Source organism: Nelumbo nucifera, chromosome 3, assembly GCF_055504915.1.
Source record: "Nelumbo nucifera cultivar China Antique chromosome 3, China Antique-T2T, whole genome shotgun sequence".
Classification (NCBI taxonomy): domain Eukaryota; kingdom Viridiplantae; phylum Streptophyta; class Magnoliopsida; order Proteales; family Nelumbonaceae; genus Nelumbo; species Nelumbo nucifera.
Genome location: NC_142651.1, coordinates 94,394,985 through 94,415,133, shown reverse-complemented (window position 1 = coordinate 94,415,133; position 20,149 = coordinate 94,394,985). Strand labels below are relative to the sequence as shown.

General features: G+C 37.8%; 1 protein-coding gene across 1 annotated transcript; it reads right to left on the bottom strand.

Moving 5' to 3' along the window:
• Positions 1–10,023: 10,023 nt before the first annotated feature.
• Positions 10,024–14,511, bottom strand: TPS7 (trehalose-phosphatase/synthase 7). The gene is made up of 4 exons (XM_010243849.3): positions 14,309–14,511; positions 11,936–14,044; positions 11,553–11,826; positions 10,024–11,130 (listed from the first exon to the last, which is right to left on the bottom strand). The coding sequence occupies exons 2-4, from the start codon at positions 13,915–13,917 to the stop codon at positions 10,840–10,842; spliced, it is 2,547 nt and encodes an 848-aa protein (XP_010242151.1). The 5' UTR covers positions 13,918–14,044; positions 14,309–14,511; the 3' UTR covers positions 10,024–10,839.
• Between the last annotated feature and the right edge of the window lie 5,638 nt (positions 14,512–20,149).

Below are 20,149 nucleotides of genomic sequence, written 5' to 3'. Positions count from 1 at the left end.
GCTGATGATTTACCAGTCAAAGAGTGGGGTGTCTGGTTTCTAGGTCCAAGCAGCACATTCATGGAGGTTGGGGTTCTGGGTCTGTTCTTTATGATCATATGTGTTGGTCAGGACTCTACGGTGTGTATACGGGAGGGCTTAATGCTGTCTGTAGGTGCTCGGCCTCCCTCTCTGTAGTTGTTGTTGGAGACTTGCAGGCTTGCAGATTGCGGCACCTGCTCAGCTCTCCGGGAACTGAGAATTTGAGTGGTAGAACTCAGTAGTTTGAACTCCAGAAACTGAAATCTCCTCATTCCTTTGCAATCCCAAAAGCATTACATAGCCATGGGTAGAATTGATTAGAGAGAGATATAGCGGAAGCAGGAGCATCGATGAATCCAACCTGATGTAAATTTCACATATAATTTAATTATTTATGATTATTGGGCGTATTGAGAGAAAGGAATGGAAATCGTTTCAAAATTGTTTTTTTCCTTCCGTACAAGAAATAGAAATTTCTATTCAAAAGCAAGTGAATCTAGTGTAGCTTGTATATTCATTCAGTTTCCTGAGGTGCCAAATTGCCTGTTATTTGGCTGGTCTAGTGTCGGATTATCCAAACTTGGAACCAACAGGATGTGGTTATACACCCATGTTCGACCCATTTAGAGCCCAACTGTGTAGAACTGTCCAAAAGATGTACTCACCTTAGCTTCGTCTACTAGTAGCTTTAGAAATGGATGAATGGGCTGGTGATCAGACACTTTTTATTTTTTTCTGAATGTCTGAAGCATATGGTAGAATAAATACTGATGGATGGACAGGCGAGACCAACAGTGTAAACCTGAGTCCAAGGCCCAATCCATGAACAGGTCATTGATTGATTATGGGCTGGGCCCTTCATCAGGCCCCGGTAATTCTTCTTTCGACCCATGCTATGTGTCCGTTGTATTTATGCATTGGAAATTGGGAAAAAACGTTATGGGTAAGTAACACAATTGTTTATTCTGTGCCATTATTCTGTGCCATTAAGAGTACAAAGTATTTTTATCCCATCAACCTATCAAATGAGATCCAAACATAATCACCAATAGGGGTGGGTGCCAATGGATTGGTTTTGGGTTGGACCCTCTTTAAATCAAAATCATTTTGGACGGATTGAAAGGATCAATAAGACATATAGAATTGGATCGGATCCGTTACATCCAAAATGGATTTATAATAGAATGGGTTGGATTGAGTCAATATCCTACTCTATTGATAGAAGATAATACATGTGTCAATGAACCATGTTTAGGTTGAAAGCAATCTAAATTAAAACCAATTTAAATAAATTGGACAGTTTAAACATTGAATTAGACTGACCCAAAACGATCCAAAGTATTCATTGGATTGGATTAGATCTGATGCATCTGTAACGGACTCATATTGGAATGAGTCAGATTGTACTAAATCCAGTCCAATTAACACAATACCCTCATTGACCAATATAGCGCCGACGTATCATTTCATCACAACAGACACACAACACCACGATACCATACCAAATACTCTTGTTTTTTGTTTTTTCTATTGTCTACCAAAAAATATTTGATGACGTCATGTATGCTATTACAAGTTAGAAAAGAAGAGATGTGATGTTATGTGCCCCAGCAACTCAGCAAATCCGTATTTATAAACGTTGCTCTGCTTGCCTATTATTTGTCTCATTCATTGATTGAGATTCATAAACGTCTTCTTTCTACTTATAAACCGGTTCAAGTGACCAATACTGGGCATTTGGCTATATCGAACTTCGAACCCATGATGAACCAGTTGAACCACATGATGAACCAGAGCGGCAACCCATTCAGGAGGTTGGGCCGGGAGCTAAAGCCCTTTGCAAATTTGAATATTTATTATAAATTGCATATGAGTTCCACATGATTTGTTAAGAAGGCCCAGATCCAGCTTTTGGGAATTTGGATGCATGGCTTAATGCTACGTGCATATTATTAATTATTTGCACCAGCTCACCCACTCACCATTTCCTTCATTTACGTGGTTGGACATTATTGTACCTACTTTTACATCACCCACCCAAAAGCACCAAAGACCCACCGTAAGCAGTTAAGGATTTCGTGCGGATGCACAAGTATTTTGTGAAAAGCAGTAGGGGTATTTGGGTCAATAAAAGTGTTATTCTATCACGTTCTATTACCAATATGTCCTCCCATTTTGCTTTGGGCCAAATGTTGGCACCTCTAGCTTTCACGAGAGTACAATTGTTGGAGCTTCTCTGCTTGCTTTAAACATCTGGACCATTAGGGCCGTGAGGGGTTAGGTGGCTGATCCATCAATCTCTGAAATAAGTCCAAAAGTCCCATTGGACTGCACTGGGCTTCACTTGACCTGATGCTTTGAGATGTGTGAGGGGGTGCTCACTTTTAGGTGGCTTTGTTTTTCTTTCTTTCACCTCCACACTTCACTTCTTGCTGCTCACTCGAAGCAGATTCATGATTTTTTTTTTTCCTTGTTGCTTGTGAATTTTCCATTCTAGTCTCATCTTGGTGCATTGTTTTTTTCAAGAGTTTATTCAAGGGAGTCTATTCCTAGGGCAATATAGTTGGCCCCTACCTGGTTGGAGGACATGCCTCCAATCAGTCTTGATTTTCAGATTTAAACACTAAAACCTAAACCCTAAATATAAATCCATAAATCCTAAAACCCTAACCCTATATCTTAAATCCTATGGTTTAAAGTCTAAACTCTAAAACCTAAATTCATAAACCTCTAAACTTTAACTCCTAAATTTTAAAGTCTAAACCCTTAAATCCTAAAACCTAAGTCCCTAAATCTCGATTATCAAACAATCACTAAATCTTAAATTTATTGTAAAAAATGCCTTCGATAGGACACATGCCCTCCAATCGAGTAGATGCCAAGTTTTTTTTTTTCATCCTATGCATTGGATTAGGATGTTTTAGGAACACTTAAGTAATGGGTCCCACCATTGAAGAGTAAATGGGCAAAAAAAGTAAAATAAAATAAAAAAAAACAAATCAGTTCAAAATTTTATTGAAATCCTTCGTCTTGCAAACAAATATTGAAGTTCCACTTGAACTATTTTAAAGTTTCATACATAAATTAGATAGTCCAAAAAACATCTGATCATGCACTTTTTTTGGTGTGGGCCCTGTCTTAGGTAGATGGCTGGAAGCCATATTCCGCAAGCCTAGGTTGTTATAAAAAACGAAGATTTTTTTTTTTGAAAAGAAAATGAAAAAAATAATAAAACAAAGAATGAGTTAAAAGGGAATTCGACAATCTGAATGATTTTGTTTTCTATTCTAAAATAAAAATAACTGCTGTCAACAAAAATGTATTATTTTTTTTTCTGACATGACAGGCATTTTTGTTTTAGAAAAAAAAAAAAAAACTCATTGTTGTATACCCATTGTTTTAAAATCCGGTCATGTTGTCTTTGTTTAATATTTTGGTGATATGCGGGGAGTCTAGATATCCTACACATTTATTCCTATACATTTCCCTGCACAACCTATCAAAGTGAGACACGTTAATGCCATACGGGTTAAAGAATTTGTACGTGCGAACAATTTTACCAGCATGAAATTACTTTCGTTTCTTTGTTTTTCAAAATTTTTATTATTTAAAATTCATTGAAACAAAAAAAGAGGGAGCCATTGATAAGTTCCAGGTAACGCTTTATAGAATGTGAGTGTGCAACAAACTATCATCGATAGCAGAATAAAAGTGGTAATCTGAAACCTGTCGTAATAGAGTTTTTGTTGAAAGACCACGAAAGCTTCATGGAATAATTGCAGAAGATGTAAGATTGGATGGATAAAAGAAAGAAAAACAGGGGCAGAGTGATGTTGGGAGAAGAAGGAGAGAGAGAGAGAGGTTATTATTTATAATATTATCTGATTGGGTTTGGGATTGAAAAAGCCCGAACCTAACTCAGAAAATAATCAGTCGTAATAGTTATTAGTTACGGCCTGAGGCTGAACTTGCGGGCAAATCTGATGGGCTACCAGCCCGTATAAAGAGGTCTATTCACCAGTTCACATGGTTCCTATACTCATATGGAGCGTTGGTCAATAGAAATCCCAAATGGCCCAACTCAAAAGATGGAAACTTTTAACTCATGGTGCTACCTTATTCTAAGATGGTGACGGTGCAAATACATTCCGTGCTTTTAATCCAATTCAAGCTGAACAGAATTATTCAATGGTCACTGCTGATCGCTTTTGGTCCCAAATCCTTGGGATTGCTTTTTACAATAAACGTTGGTTACGTTTCTTTATGTTATTTGTATCAGTAACCGGTTTATGGATGAGTGCTCTTGGAGCAGTCGGTCTGACTCTGAACCTACGTGCCTATGACTTCGTTTCCCAGGAAATTCGTGCAGCAGAAGATCCTAAATTTGAAATTTTCTACACTAAAAATATTCTCTTAAACGAAGGGATTCGTCCTTGGATGGCGGCTCAGGATCAGTCTCATGAAAACCTTATAATCCTTGACGAGGTTATGGCTTAAGGCCATCTGTTGGGTCATGGCATGGTTTTGAAATATGGATCGGACCGGGCAATTGGACTGTTTGACTTAGGAATCAGTAATGGTTCTGGGTCTGGTTTTCTATTCAAAATATGTGTTGGGGGTTTGAATGAGACAATTAAACCATTTGACTTAGGAACCGGTGGTCAAAGTGGTTTTATTTTTGAGTCAATTTGAATCATACGACGGTACCACTGAGCAGTATTAGGTCTGTTGAATGATATAGATCCTTTGAGTCTTGATCTCCAATCAATAAAATTGTGTTTGGTATCATTGTCGCTTCTACTTGTAACGTTTTAGATTTGTCAATACAAATTTTATGATAATATATTATTTGATACCATTGTTGTTTTTTTTTTTGAAAAATACATTAGAATTGGTGTTTCTATTATAAATGGCAACACTCAATTCAATGCTTATATTTTTTAGTAAAATGGTTATCTGGCATGATGTGACAAGAGAATTTCTCAAAATTTTCTATTGACTAACCTTTAAGCTATGTTTGGTTTGAAGGAAAAAATAGGGAAATGAAGGGAAATGTAGGAAAACCTATACAAGGTTTGAAAAAGTTTCTCCCTGCCTTTTCCTTTCTTTTCCTACTTTTTCCTTCAAACCAAATACAGCCTTAATGAAAGTGGCAATGATACCAAACACAACCATAAATCATTCCAACGCCCTATCAAACATGATGTGCAGTGTCAGATCTATTGGTAGGGTGTAGGGTGTTAGAACATGTTTTGTTGGCAGGAGATCTCAGCTCAGATCCTCTTTGTTTCTTCCCGCTTCATCTTCAACTAGCGATGGCAATGTAGGAAACTGTTCTGAAAACAGTAGCGGGAATCAAACCAGAAAAGCCCTAGTTCCCAGTTTTCATGGGTGAACTTGTAAAGCTTTCAGTTTTTCCTGTTTCCAGTGAATCGAAAGTGGGTATTGTTCCTATTAAACCCGGTTCAATCCACATTGGCCAGCTTTAAGGGGAAGTAGAACAGTAAACCAATGCGGTTCTGGTCTGGGGTTTGGCTCACCATTAGGTTACATACCTTGTTGTATGCCATATATTCACATTTCCAAAGCGAGAGCAACAACCGATAGTGGAAGCCTGGTAGATTGCAAATACAAACTGACAGTGTCATTGAAACTGAATTTAATCTAAACCTAGTTTAAAGAAATAGGAACATTTGATAAAAGAAAATAAGGAAATTGGACTGACCAAAAAACTTCAGGGTTGGGTTAGTGGTTCACAATAGCTAAGGATGATCTCATCCCAACATAATCTGGCCTGATTTACACCCTTACCTTTAAATTTGTAGACCCAAAATCAAAGCCCAATACCCTAAAGCCAATTATCAGAATATCGATATGATATGCTCCATATCAGATGTATTGTTTCTATATCGATGACCATGGGGATGTATGGATACACCAAATACACAAAGGTTTTTTAAACTTTAAAACTTTGGGATGATGGTTACATTCTTATAAAGCTCATCAAAATGAGTTCAAATCAGCTCCCTACAAGATTTCCCCCCACAACGTCCCACAGCACATCCCTGCTGTATATTGGGAACATTTTTCGATGATGACATCATCATTTCTGATATTATTATCGGGAGATGTTTCCAATACATGGCAAAAATGTATCATGGGACATTGTGACGGACAATCTTGGGGGGGCTGATTTGATCTCCATCAAAATAAAAGAAAGGAAAAACAGATGGTATCGATATCGGTTATATCGATATGCATTGATAAGTATTGGGTGTATCGGTATTTTTATCCCAATTCGCCAAAGCTACCCTAATTTGATTTGATGGGCAACGAATCTAAGCCTAGTCCAGTCGATGAGCATCTAAGCCCAATACTGGCTGGGGTCAAAACCAAATATGATTCGGTGTCATAAAGGCAAAAAGTGAAGTTCAATGCAACGTTATGTAACGCATATTTATATATGGGCCCCCAGGTCTGATGTAATACTCATCCAGTTGCAGTCCTAAACTCCTAGGAGGATAAGGCCCTAACCCTAACTCAGTAGTTCAGCTCTTCTGTGGAATTGGATTGGGCCGAGTAAGTATGATTTCCCCTAGAAAAGTTCACTTTTACTGAAGTGAAGCAAAGTGGGGTGGGGTGGAAAGATGGTTCACGGCATTCGTTTGCAGAGAGCAAAACTATTTGCCTTCATTTAGTAGCGTTGGATCGTGTGAAGTCTATTGAATTGTTACTGGAATCCCCTGTCACTCTGTCAGCAACGGCCACCAATCAATAGGGGAAAAAAACTTTTGTTCCAGATTAACGGTGATTGATAGGGCCACGCCTTCTTGTTTCTGAAAAAATTTATACTTTCCAATGACGTGGCTTCAACATCTACCGTGAATCTTTCGGACCCCTTCATCTTTTATGATAGGAAAGTCAAATTCACCAATAGGTTGGTTGCCCATCATGAACTGGGCCCAGATTTACTAGATTTAAAAGAATAGCCCAGCCTGACCCAGAAAGAAGTAATTGATAAAGAAAAAATGGGGTTATGGGTAAGGGTGTCAATTGGACTGGATTTGGTCCAATCAGGTTCGGTCTAAATGGATCAGGCCTAATCCAATCCGGTGAATATTCTGGACCATTTTGGGCCAGTCCAATTCAATGTCTGAACAGTCCAATCTGTTCAAATTGATTTTAATTTAGATAGGTTCCAACCTAAGCTTGGTCCATTGACACCTGTATTCTTATCTTCTATCAATGGATCATAGGATATTGGTTCAATCTGACCCAATCCAATATAAATCCATTATGAACGGACCAGGTTCAATCCAATGCAATAAACACATTATGAACGGACCAAGTCCAGACTGGTCCAATTCAATATGTTTTATTGGTCCATCCAATCTGTCCAAATTGTTTTTGATTTGGACAGGATCCAACCCAAAACCGATGCATTGACACCCCCCCTAGTTGTGTGTGCAGCTAATTTTGTTTTAGTCCCTGAGCTATCAAAGTGATTGTCATTGTCATGGGAGATGAGAAGCCCATTTGAACATGGAAATGAAAAAAAAAAAAAAAAAACAGTTTATGATGGGACAAGAGAGAATAGAAATAAAAAATTTGGTTAAGAAACGATTTATAGAACCCAATCCAACCCAACCAAATGATTTATTCGTGACCCATTTCATTATCAAATCATCATTACCATCTAAAGCCCCACCCCACATATGGGGTTGGCTACATGAGTCCTATTTTACCATTCTCTTCTGTTCAGTATCCCATTATCAAATTATGAGCCTTAAATCATTTCTCATCGCTTCTATCTGTCTTTTTTTTATTTATTTATTTATCTCCAATTCCTTTCGTCTTCTCAGCTTGCAATAAATCATTTCTTATTCTTATGAGTGCGGTAATGGTTTTCTTTGCACGTGACCAAATCATCATTCAAATAAATATTCTTTTTTTTTTTTTTTAAATCATAAGGTTTGCATTCAGTTAATCATGGAATCAGTACAAGCTTCATTACAAATGATGTGCTGAATTAAAGAGAGGGGCCAAATGACACATCTTGATTAATAGCTCCAAACCTTGCCAAATGATGTTCTGCAGAATTACTACCTTATGTTTCTCTAAAAAAAACTCTATCCCTAATTAAATTCTTTATTCTAAAAAAAGTACAAATTAATCAGACCAAATGATTGGTCAAAGCCTTTCCGGTATCATAGAATTTCCCTAGAAGATGTTCCATTTAATTTGTCCTTCTTGTTCTTCCTTTCCTACTGATGCTGCTGCTACTTTACTAATGTGATGGAATTGAGATTTATATGGAAGACCATCCTTCAGAGCCATTAAAAGTAAGAAATTGATCCATTCTAATAGGAATTGACACCATTCAAGTAAGGAATTGTGAAGCTTTACCTACATATGAAGGATCCATTGAAGTGACAAATTGTTGAGCATGAGAACATATCAGTGTTAGTCGTTAGTACATTAAATGAACGGTTATGATCAATGTTGAGATCTTTGCAACTATTATACAACTTAATTTAATATTTTTTTGTTAAGCAGATAGTCTTAATTGTATAACATTTTTTTTGAGATGGGAATAAAGAGATGGTTACCATGTTGGCAAGGGTATTTTTGTCACATTAAAAATAAATAATATGACATATATATATATATAATTTTTTATATATGTTGGAATGGTTTTGTCTAATAACAATCTCCCTTGAATTTTGATGAAAACCCCCTTAATAAATTTTATGATGTTGGTTAATTGGTTGTAAATTTTTCCGAAATCATGTCTCTGGTATCATATTATAGTTTAGTCAATAGTGATATATAAATTGCATTTAGTCTAAAGTCTCTACAAATAAGATATAAATACATAAAAAAATTATATATTCCAATATATGATTCTGAAATCATGTTGTATCAGTATCAAGGACCAATGCAATGCGTAGAATGGTTCAATATTGCACCATTCTTTTCGTATCGGTTCATATTGGTCCATATAGGTTGGCATCGATTGATATATATGTATGTATTGATCGGAACAAGCCAAGTAATTTTGAAATTCAGATTTAAATGTTAGCTACAGTCGGTTACCACCATTAATGCCATGAATTTTTGGATTTACATCATTACTTATAATCCAAATAATAAACAATGTTGGTAGGATCTATGACATAGCAGAGACCATGGATCAAATCCTTCTTCTGTGTAGCCAAATGAAAAATAAAGTACAAATATTTTAAACTGCCCTTAAGATTTAGAAAATTGACTAACTCTACCCCTACCCCTACTATTTCAGTATTATCTTAAACTCCCCCTAAACGTTTATGAAACCCTTCAACATATATGTGCACATCAACAAGCGAACCTTTTTTTGTGGTACAAGCAATTTACTTGTTTGGCAAACAGATTGACGACAAAATCAAACCCAAACACGAAAGAACCAACCACTACTTTTATACGCTAGAATAACAAACTCTCTCTCAACTAAGCTATCTGTCATTATCATCATCATCAGCCTTATCCTAACCCACTGGAGCACAATTGCCATTCCTTCATTCCACTCTAACTAGAGGCTAGAGTCATATCTCCTGCTAAATATTCTCGTCCAATATGAAGGGATTTAAATATATCTGCACCCACAATCCACACAGCACATATGGTTCTGGATTTAGATACAGAAGAAGAAGAATGAGACGTGTAGTCAAGCTCCCTCAGCCATGGATGATACCCACAGCCAGCCTTCTTCAAGTAATATCTCCCCTGTCCCCTATTGTAGAAAAGAAGGGTGCCTGTCTCATTCACTAAAAAGGTGAATGATGCTATATATATATATATTTGTTCATCCTAAAAGAGACAACACACAAGGGTCCCATTCTTTGTTTGGAGATAAGACAGACACGTAAGGAATGACTTGTACTGTTCTAGTCAATACCTAACCGCTGCAATGATACATGGCCTATAACATGAATCGAAATAAAAAATGCTGACTGTGATCGGTTAATCAAAATATTCCCTGCTTCATTATAATCTATGGATTGGCCATGAACCCTGGCTGTAGTTTCTGTGGAGAAGCAGTAATAGGAGAAGTAAAATTTGCTCTGAATTTACAGATTCAATAATCCAACCAATTGTAAGAGTAACAAAAAAGGAAAAAGAAAAGATTTCACTCACAAATGTAGAATGAAAGGAAAGAAAAATGGTATTATCAGTCAATATTAACAGGACATCTCATCTACCAGGCAGTATCTGATTATGTTCTACCGGATTCTCAAAAATCCGAGACGTTACTTAGCAAGCTCAAAGAGAAGATTGCTACTTTTCCCTAGCCACGATTATCTCACCTCCTCATGCTGCTGGTGTGATAAGCCTGAAAATTTCTCTAGGCTAGCTTGGTAGCTTTATACGTCTGCAATGCAACAAAAAATAGTGATTCTTTTGGTTTTGAGTCAGTCATCCTCCATGAACAACTTCTGTAACCCCTGTAAATCTTGTCAGCTGTTTGAACTGAGATAGCAAATTCTGGTTTTGTCCAAGTAAACCCCCCCCCCCACCCCACAATGTGAGTATTTGAGTTTCTCTTTCACTCTTTCATGGGAAGATTCAAGCCACTGGTGTCTGTCTTAGACGTAATCTCAATTTCTCAAATAAAAGGGCAGACCGTCTCCTCTAACAAGTAATTTTCAAGAGATGTATATTGCTACCTCCAGTTCTGATGCTTTCATTTCCTATATAGGTTTGCTTCATGGAAGTGAACAAAATTAGCTAAGACAAGGAAGAGATGGACGGATTTGAGCAGAACTTCCAGCTGCTGCTTTAGAGGGTGAAGGTTTTAGATTCAGATGCTTCAGCAAGAGCTTCAAGCATGTTTATGACCTCAGTTGTATCGTCCAAATAATACTTGGCTTTGCTTGGCTTCTGCCCCACTGTGCAAGCAAATACTGCTGTGGTGGAAGAAAGAATGTTCCTCAACATTGCATTACCAATTGTTTCGAACATGTCCTCATCAGATCTATCATCACCAATACACATCACAAACTCGGCTTGCTTCCCATTCTCAGACATTGATGTGAAGATCTTTTCTGCAACTAGGCCTTTGCTGACTCCCTAGAAACAGAAAAAAAAAATCATGTATAAAAGTATCAAAGCTGGCAAAAGTTAATAAATTTAATATTTTAAACAGTGGGCAATAGAAATTTAGTAACTTCTTTTTCCATTAGTTGCTATTATCAATTGGTGTTATCAACTAGGCAAAGATAAACAAGGTCTGTTTCCAGTCTCATTGACATCATCCATACCACCAATGATGCATGACTACGAGATGAAAATAACTATGGACCAAACATGGTTGGTTTAAAAACAGAGTCCAAAATATTCTCAGTGATGCAAGATACAGTGCTGATACAATTAAGGCTAGCTTTTTATCCTTTTTACCCTTTCTGTGTTTCTTTGTTTCAAAAAATTAAATTCTTTGATTAAGAAACATATCCATATAAAATAAATAAGAGAGTTGATGCCATTGAACATACCTGGGGCTTCACCTCAACAATGAATTGACCACTCTTCACAGCAACAGGTTCATTGGCTAGTACACTCTCTAGGTGATCCAACATCTCCTTTGCTTGACTAGATCCAAAGCCTGGGTCTGCATCCCTGTGGTGCCAAACGAGGGCACTCTCTTTGGTTTCAATGGCAGAACCATCAGTAGATTCTGTATACAATTTCATTACGGGCTCAGCCATCTGTATCCACCCAAAATCGGTACTCGGGCCACAGACTTCCCATTCCTCATTGGTCGGCCACCTGATTTGCTATGAATTAGAACAGCAACAAACAAACTTCCAAACAAAAACAAAGATAAGAAAGCAAGAAAAAAAGGAAAGGAAAGGAAAGAAGAAGAAAGGTAGCATACTTCATAAAGTAGCCATGCTCTGCTGCGATCCCAAGCTTCTCACATGGAGAAAACCACTTGCCCAAGCTCTCTCTCCCTCTTCCACTGACAATGAAAACAGTATTCTTAGGATCCCCACAAAGTGTGTTTAGGATTGAGACTACCTCTTGACTTGGAGTCTTATTGATGGATGTTTGAGGCATAACAGTGCCATCATAGTCCAGCAGTATGGCCCTACTCTTCGCCCTTGCATATGATGACACAATGGTATCAATGGAAAGTTTTCTGAAATTAGGATCAAGAGCCACGACTCTGAAGCCAAAGCTCAACCCAATTCCCCAGCATCTTCTCCTAAAGTGGTCCTTACAAGTTCTTTCCAAATCTTGCAAGAAGCTCTTCGACCAATAAGCCACATCATGGGTGCTAACATACCTATAATGCTTCTCATGTCTGAGTTGTTTCTCAGGCTCAGCCATTGAGATTGCTTCATTCATTGCCTCTGCAGTAGTTTCAACATTCCATGGGTTGACCCTAATTGCCCCACTGAGTGACGGGGAGCATCCAATGAATTCTGACACTACTATCATGCTCTTCTTGGGTCCATTGGATTCTACATCCGTCTCCGACACAGAGATTCCCTGTCTACACGCAATATACTCATATGGAGTGAGGTTCATCCCATCCCTGACAGCTGTTACCACAACACACTCAGCTATGGTGTAAAAGGCCATCCTTTCACTTATTGAAACCGGTCTATCAATAAACTCTATTGGTTCATAATTGGATTGTCTGAATTTTTCATTGATCCTATTGTAATTTGCCTGTATCTCAGCTTGTGTTTCCTCCAAATCTCTTCCCCGCCCCCTTGCGGGATTCACAATCTGAACCAGAACAGCTCTTCCCTGCCACTTTGGGTGTTGCCTCAGCATCTGTTCCATTGCTAAAAACTTCAAATTAATCCCTTTAAAGATATCCATGTCATCAACACCAAGCAACACGATCTTACCTTCATATTTCTCTTTAAGCTCTCCTACCCTCCACTCCTGATCAGCAAGACTTAGCACAGACTCAATCTGACCCATATGTACTCCCACTGGCATGATCTTGATCCCCACAGTTCTTCCATAATATTCTAATCCAATATAACCTCTCTTTGACTGATATTCCAAACCCAACATCCGGCTGCAGCAAGAAAGGAAATGCCGAGCATAATCAAAGGTGTGGAAGCCAATCAGGTCCGAATTCAGAAGCGCCTTGAGTATCTCCTCTCTGACAGGTAGAGTCCTATAGATCTCAGAGGAAGGAAACGGGCTGTGAAGGAAGAATCCCATTCTCAACCGATTGAAGCGCCTCCTTAAAAAGGTTGGCAACACCATCAGATGGTAGTCATGGATCCAGATATAGTCATCTTCTGGGTTAAGCACTTCAATCACCTTCTGTGAGAACAACTTATTAGCATAAACGTACGCTTCCCATAGAGATCGATCAAAGCGCCCGCCATGCTCAGATGAGAAAGGGAGCATATAGTGGAAAAGAGGCCATAAATGCTGCTTGCAGAAACCATGATAGTATTTACTCAAAACATCAGGCGGAAGGAAAGCAGGTACACATTTGAACCTCTCTAACAGTATCTGTGAAACATCATCTTGTTCATTCACATCCACGTCCGCCCTCAATGACCCAACATATAGGACCTCCATGTCTTCAGGCAAACCGTCCTTAAGCTGCAAGAGCAACGAATCCTCGTCCCAACTGAAACTCCACCCATTATTATCCGGCCTCCGCTTGGCTTTCACAGGTAGCTGGTTGGCAACAATGATTATTCGGTCCTGAATAATCGAGGACGGAACGTCCGAAGACACACTATTCGCCTGATCATCATCGAGCTCAGAGACTATACCGGGCACAGTCATTACCCGCGGAAGCCGCTTCTTTTCACGCCCCAACGCCGGGAAATTCCCCGACGCCAGATCTAAAAGATTGGTATACGATCTAGACAACATTTCGTTTCTCCTTCTCCAGAAACTAACAAGATCTCCTCCTTCTTCAAATGGATAAGTCTCAAAAGATCTATGCAAAAACCTTTTCTCTTCTTACAAAGGGATATTCAAATCAACCGAAAGCCAGAAACTGTAGGATTAAAGAGAAAGAACAGATCGATAAAAGAACCAGAAAGAACCCTAGATTTTCATGATCCTAACAAGAACACACAAAGGCAGGCGGCAACCCCACTAATATTCTTTATCGATTGGGAACAAGTGATTCGAAGAAAAACCGAATTCAAAGAAGAAGGAAAGATTCAGAAATAATTTGTCGGGGTCCCCTAAATCCTTTAAATTTCTACAACACAACAGAGAGGAAAACGAACAAAGAATTGGAAATTAGGAAACTAACCGCTGCTCTTCGAAGAAGAAAAATAAACTTGCTTCCCTTTCTTGTTCACGTCCACCCCTCGATCTGGAAATCAAGATTCCAAAAGAAACTCTTGATTTCTATTTTGGGTTTGAAGAACGAAAACTCTAGGGTTTGGTCTTCCACTTCACGTTATAAACTCTCTCTCTCTCTCACTCTCTCTGCCTCCACCGGTAAAGGCCAGCGAGCGATTTGAATATTCAAGGAACAAAAAATAAAAAAAAAATCAAGAAAAATGGAAATATAATAAAAGAAAATATTTAAATTTCTGGAACGAAAATGGAAGAGGATAAGGTCGACCTGCCGACTATCCCCACCCGCCAGCTGGCACCACGCAGTCATCCATCACGCGCTCCTTTTTTTGGCTTCGTACAAGCCGCTCGTCGTCAACGTGTCGCAGTCAAAGATTCGCCACGTGTTTTCACTGCTCCGGATCAAATGGCAAAAACGCGTTGAATCTCGACACCCGTGCAAAAGGATGGGCCATAGAACCGGTCCTGGTCCGGGCCGCCCGGGCTAGCTGGCCGAGTGGCCGGTCATCGTGTCGCCAACTAATCCAGTCCAGTGCCCGAGGATAACGCGACGGCACATGTGTGACGTGGAGGTACACCCCTTAGTCGTAATGACGTCAGCAACCACCACGTTTCTCTTGCTCCCCTTGTTTCCTGTCTTCAGTCTTCACTCTTCTCAGTGTTGTGAATTGTGATGGACTGATGGAGTGGAGCTGGCCCGGTTTTTTTCTATTTTGGTTCTATGCACATTAATAAATAACTACTCCCGTCAGAGAAATAGTGTCACGTTGTCCTTTCTGCTTTTCGTTATGACAACCGTATCCCCATGCTTTCCTTTGTTTTGTAACTACTAGTGTACCTACGATACCGTCGTTTCGCATTCACTAATTCACTTCATCCCCCACGCCCACGCTCTGTCGCCTCCTGCATTTTGGTATTTTACAAATTCGCCAAATGTGGATACGGGTGCACATGGATCAGATTGATCTTCGGATCGGATTCAGAGCACCCCTATGCGATCCGAGGAGATTCGATCTAATATAAATGTTATATATTTATTTATATAAATATAATATATATATATATATATATATACGTTATTTATTTATTTAAAAATATTTTTTTTATATTGTATTTTTATAAATTTGTTATATTATTTCTATTTTTTTATAAAAACATGTATATATATGATAAAAATAATTAAAAAATACTTATATTTTTTATTTTTCTTTATTTAAATTGGTATATTTTATTTATTTATTAATTAAAAAAAAACAAATCGGATCATATCATATCCAAATATCCGATTGGATTTGCATTCAGATCCATGTCTATTAGATCCGATCAGATCAGATCGGTTCATAATAATGTTGGATTGGATTCGGATATATATATCCTGATTCAAATCTGATCCAATCCATTTACATAATGCAAAGAGTCGGGGTAGCCGATTTAGTCAGGTTAAAGTCAACCCTAATCCAATACAACCTAGATTTTGTGTGGGACAATTGCCATTTACCAGAAAATTGGCGCTAATTCAGCGTCAAATAAGTATTTCTCCCAATAGGGCCTGAAATTTTGTGTGGTTAATCTGAAATCCAAAAACATTTTTCTTAATTTATGTGAAAGTCATTCATTGGGAGGAATAGCAATATGATGTTTCCCCAATGGTAAGGCACTTTTTCACTGTTTTGGTGTATGTGGTGTCTAGGGTGTTGAGTTGTAAGAAAATGTTTGAACTCTTAAGCATATTTTTCTCAATTTTCAAGACAAAAGTTAATACAAAACATTTATCAATTAAATGCCCTCCATACAAAACAAACATCTAATCAATCTTAGCATTGACCAAATTTAGGGGTGTAACTGGACTATGGTTTAAATGGATACATCTTTGCCTATTTGTAGAGGTGTACGAGTACTTTATAAATCATGTATCTTTTATTATTATTATTATTTTAATTTTTGTTTTATGTATATACATGCATACTTACATATATACATACATACATGCAACAACTTTAGTTGTTGCGGGCCAAAGTTACCAATTCACACCCATGTTTATGTTTATGGTCAAAAGGAAATAGGGGCAATTACTATTTTACCCAATCTCATGGCAATGTGGCATTCCCAAGAATGTTCTCAACAGCCTATGCTGTTGGCCCCTAACAGCCAAAGTTTTTCCACATATATACATACATATTGAATAAAAAAGTGGGTTCCTATAAAAAACACTTGTAAACATGTATATTGGATATTCAAAGACATGCTACAACATGCCTGATGTGGAGTGTATGAATGCCAAACACAGTCAAGGCACGCTGGGGTTGGTTGAAATTTGAAAATAGCATCCGATTGAAATGGACCGAAACTCGGATCCACTTCAGACCTGAGTCAGATTCTACCTTGTTTGGGTCCATTAGGTTCCCTGAGTTTCCCGTTGAAATATAGATGGGACTGATTGACTAATGGGCTTTAAAAATAATGGAAATCTAAATCTTGTCCATGCAAGTTATCTAATAGAATTTGAATAGATTGGAAAAGGCACGTCTAATTAATGAAGTTTTGGACTTCATAGCCCACAGATCCATTTTCTCGAATGAAGGTGTTTTCTGCATTTTCATTTCTGTTCACATTTCAATTGTATATATGTTGACACACTGACACCGACAGGGTTGGGCAATCGGAACAGTAGTTGGGGTGTTTGGATCACTTCCTCCAAATCTCCTTAAAAATGAAAAAAAAAAAGGAAAAAATTGAGGGTAAAAGAAAAGAAAAGAAATATATGAAATGAGTCTTTAAGAGAAACCCATATCACAAAAATGATAAAAAAGGGGCCAAATGGTAAATAATTTATGTAAAATATTAGATTGAACCGGTTCATTTGTTTGATAATTGAATCCGGTCCAGGTAATGAAACCACTGCTTCCATGTCCAAGAGGATCAATGTAGCTTTTTAGACAGAAGTAGAGCTGTCAATGGGTTGGGTCTGATTTGGAACAGGGTGTATAAGTTCTGCCCCAATTATTACTATATCTTATACCCAAAACCAAACCAATTATTAATCGGGACAATCAGGTCTGAGTCTGACCTAATAAGATTTGATTATTCTTGGCATCTATAATTTACAATGATAACGAGAAGTTAGAACTTCATTTTGATAATATAATCTTGATAAAATTGACATATGATAAATATGTTCTTTAAATCATAATCTTGATAAAAAACAGTCCTAACCCAATTATTAATCAGGACAAAATAATAAAACCAGGACCAACATTCAGGCAGTTCAGTTCTAATGTATAAACCTAACCCATTGACAACCCTAGGCAGAAGGTAATCAGGACCATTGAAAAGTACTAGTTGGAAGATTGAGTGGTTATGAATTTGGCAAGGAAGGATTAGGATAGAAGTATCTGGTTTGGGTTGGTTCAGGAAAATTACTCGGTATAAAGTTTTCAATTCCTTCAATTGATTGAATTGAATTGAACGTGAAAAGCATTTAAAACATATAGAATGTGGAAAAGCACTGAACAACTAGAATTTGGGTATTTGATTGAGTAGTTTCTTCATCTGATAAGAAATCCAAGTTGAATCCAAGTTGGTTCAGTCCATGGCAGGTCTAGTTAGGTTTGGATTGAGAAATGGAGCCGACTATCAACCCAAATTCAGGCATATAATTATATAACTGGGTTAGTTGACACCTAACTTGTAAAATAAAACCATAAAACCATGTAGGTTGTTGCCTTGGAGTCCAGATCTCCTCCTCACACCAATCTCACAGCATATTCCAGCGGTATATCGGGAACTTCTCTAGTACTTGTTTGTTATTATTTATGGAAAATGTTCTTAATACATGACAGGATGTGTATGTGAGGTTGGTATGAAGAGTGCTTTGTGAGGAGCATATTCCAATTTGTTGTTGTTGGAAGGTCAGGAAATGGCAATTTTTGTCTTTTGACATATTTTGCCTATAGATGTCAATTGATTGGGTTTACATGATATTGGCGGAGGGGGCCTTGCGTTGCAGGGGCTCGCTCATAAACTATCAGGCTCAAGCTTAATTCGAATTAGAGACTTGAGCTCGAGCTCGAGTTGGGCTCGAGCCAAAAGCTCGGAAGTTCGAGCTTAGCTACCTTTGATTGTAGGTCTCTCAAGCAGCTGAGGTGCCGAGCCGAAGTCTCCCTCAATTGCCGAGGTGCCAAATCGAGGTCTCCCTCAACTGCTAAAGTGTCAAGTGGGGGTTTCCTTAGCAAGCAAGGTGTCGAGCTAATCTCTCTCTTAGTTGACAAGGTGCGGAGTTGAGGTCTTCCTCAATTGCCAAGGTGCCAAATCGAGGTCTCCCTCAACTGCTAAAGTGTGAAGCTGGGGTTTCCTTAGCAAGCAAGGTGTCGAGCTAATCTCTCTCTTAGTTGACAAGGTGCCAACTTGAGGTCTCCCTCAGTGGTCGAGGTGTCATCTAGCTTGAGCTCGATTTGAATTAGAGACTTGAGCTTGAGCTCAAAAGTTTGAGCTCGACTCGACTTGAACTCAACTACCTTTGATTGCAGGTCTCCTAGCAACTGAGATGTTGAGCTGAGTAGGGGTGTCCATGAAAAACCGAAAAACCAAAAAACTGAACCGAACCGAGAAAAATGAACCGTAAAATATGGTTAACTAAACCGATCGGTTCGGAATTTTTGAAAAACTAAAGGACCAGTTCGATTTTCGGTTAACCTACAAAAAAACCAATGGTTAACCGAATCAACCAGTATATATATTTATATGTATATTTTATATATATTTTTAATATATGTCACATATTTTCTATGTATTATATATAAATATATATTCATTATATATATAAATATATACTTATTTTATATTTATAATGATCTATTTATAAATATATTATATATTTTTAAAATATTTATAATATATTATATATCATTTATTATTTATAATATAATATTATACATATATTTATATAATATATTATAAATATAAAAAGCCAACAACTGAAGAACCGAAACCGGTGGTACTGGTTCGATTTCGGTTTGGCAAAATGGAAAAGCCGGTACCACCGGTTCGATTTACAAAAAAGGGCCATGGTTCGGTTAACCGAATCGTGGACACCCCTAGAGCTGAGGTCTCCCTCAGTTGGAGAGAGAATGGCATTCTTGTAATTTATAAGGAGAGAGAGACATGGCAGGAGAGAGAGAGAGAGTGACATTCTTGTAATTTGAAAAAAAAAACAAGAGAGAGAGAGAGAGTTGGTAGGAGAGAGTGGCAGGCCTTCTTACGTTGAACAGGATACTGTGGCTAAATAGGATTCATGTTGCCCAACTCTATATAGTTGAGACAAGGCTTAGGTGATGATGATGTCAATGGATTAGAGTGTTAAGTGGTGAACCTATATTGAACTTACCCTATTAAGCTAGAGTTTGGGCAGCCTTTATATTGGCCTTGTATTTACAAGGTACATATTTATATTTGTACTCTTTCCAAAATGAGCCTTAGGGTTTAATATTATTGGATTTCCCACAAACAAACCCAGTTTTGTATTTAAGTTTTTCAAATTAAGCTAAAAAATGTGCACAAATCAATAAATTATGTAGAAAGAACTAATGTGGATCCCACATTACTGTGTTCGTATGACAGCAATGAGTTATAATTAGGATTAGTCTTTTAGTAGGATTGGTCTTTTAATTATGTTTATCTTATCTTATCTTGCCATGTAAGCAAATCAGTCATTTTACAATTATAACACTATGTATATAAATTTAAAGAGTGGGGTGGCTGTTTCAATAACCCGTTCTCAGAAATCTCTCTCGTG

What these genes read in the sequence shown, in the direction of transcription:
- TPS7 (XM_010243849.3), bottom strand. Translation starts at nt 13,917, where the DNA reads ATGTTGTCTAGATCGTATACCAATCTTTTAGATCTGGCGTCGGGGAAT. An exon ending in GAGCATGGCTACTTTATGAA is followed by an intron (nt 11,827 to 11,935) that starts GTATGCTACCTT and finishes ATAGCAAATCAG; the next exon opens with GTGGCCGACCAATGAGGAAT. An exon ending in TTGTTGAGGTGAAGCCCCAG is followed by an intron (nt 11,131 to 11,552) that starts GTATGTTCAATG and finishes TTCTGTTTCTAG; the next exon opens with GGAGTCAGCAAAGGCCTAGT.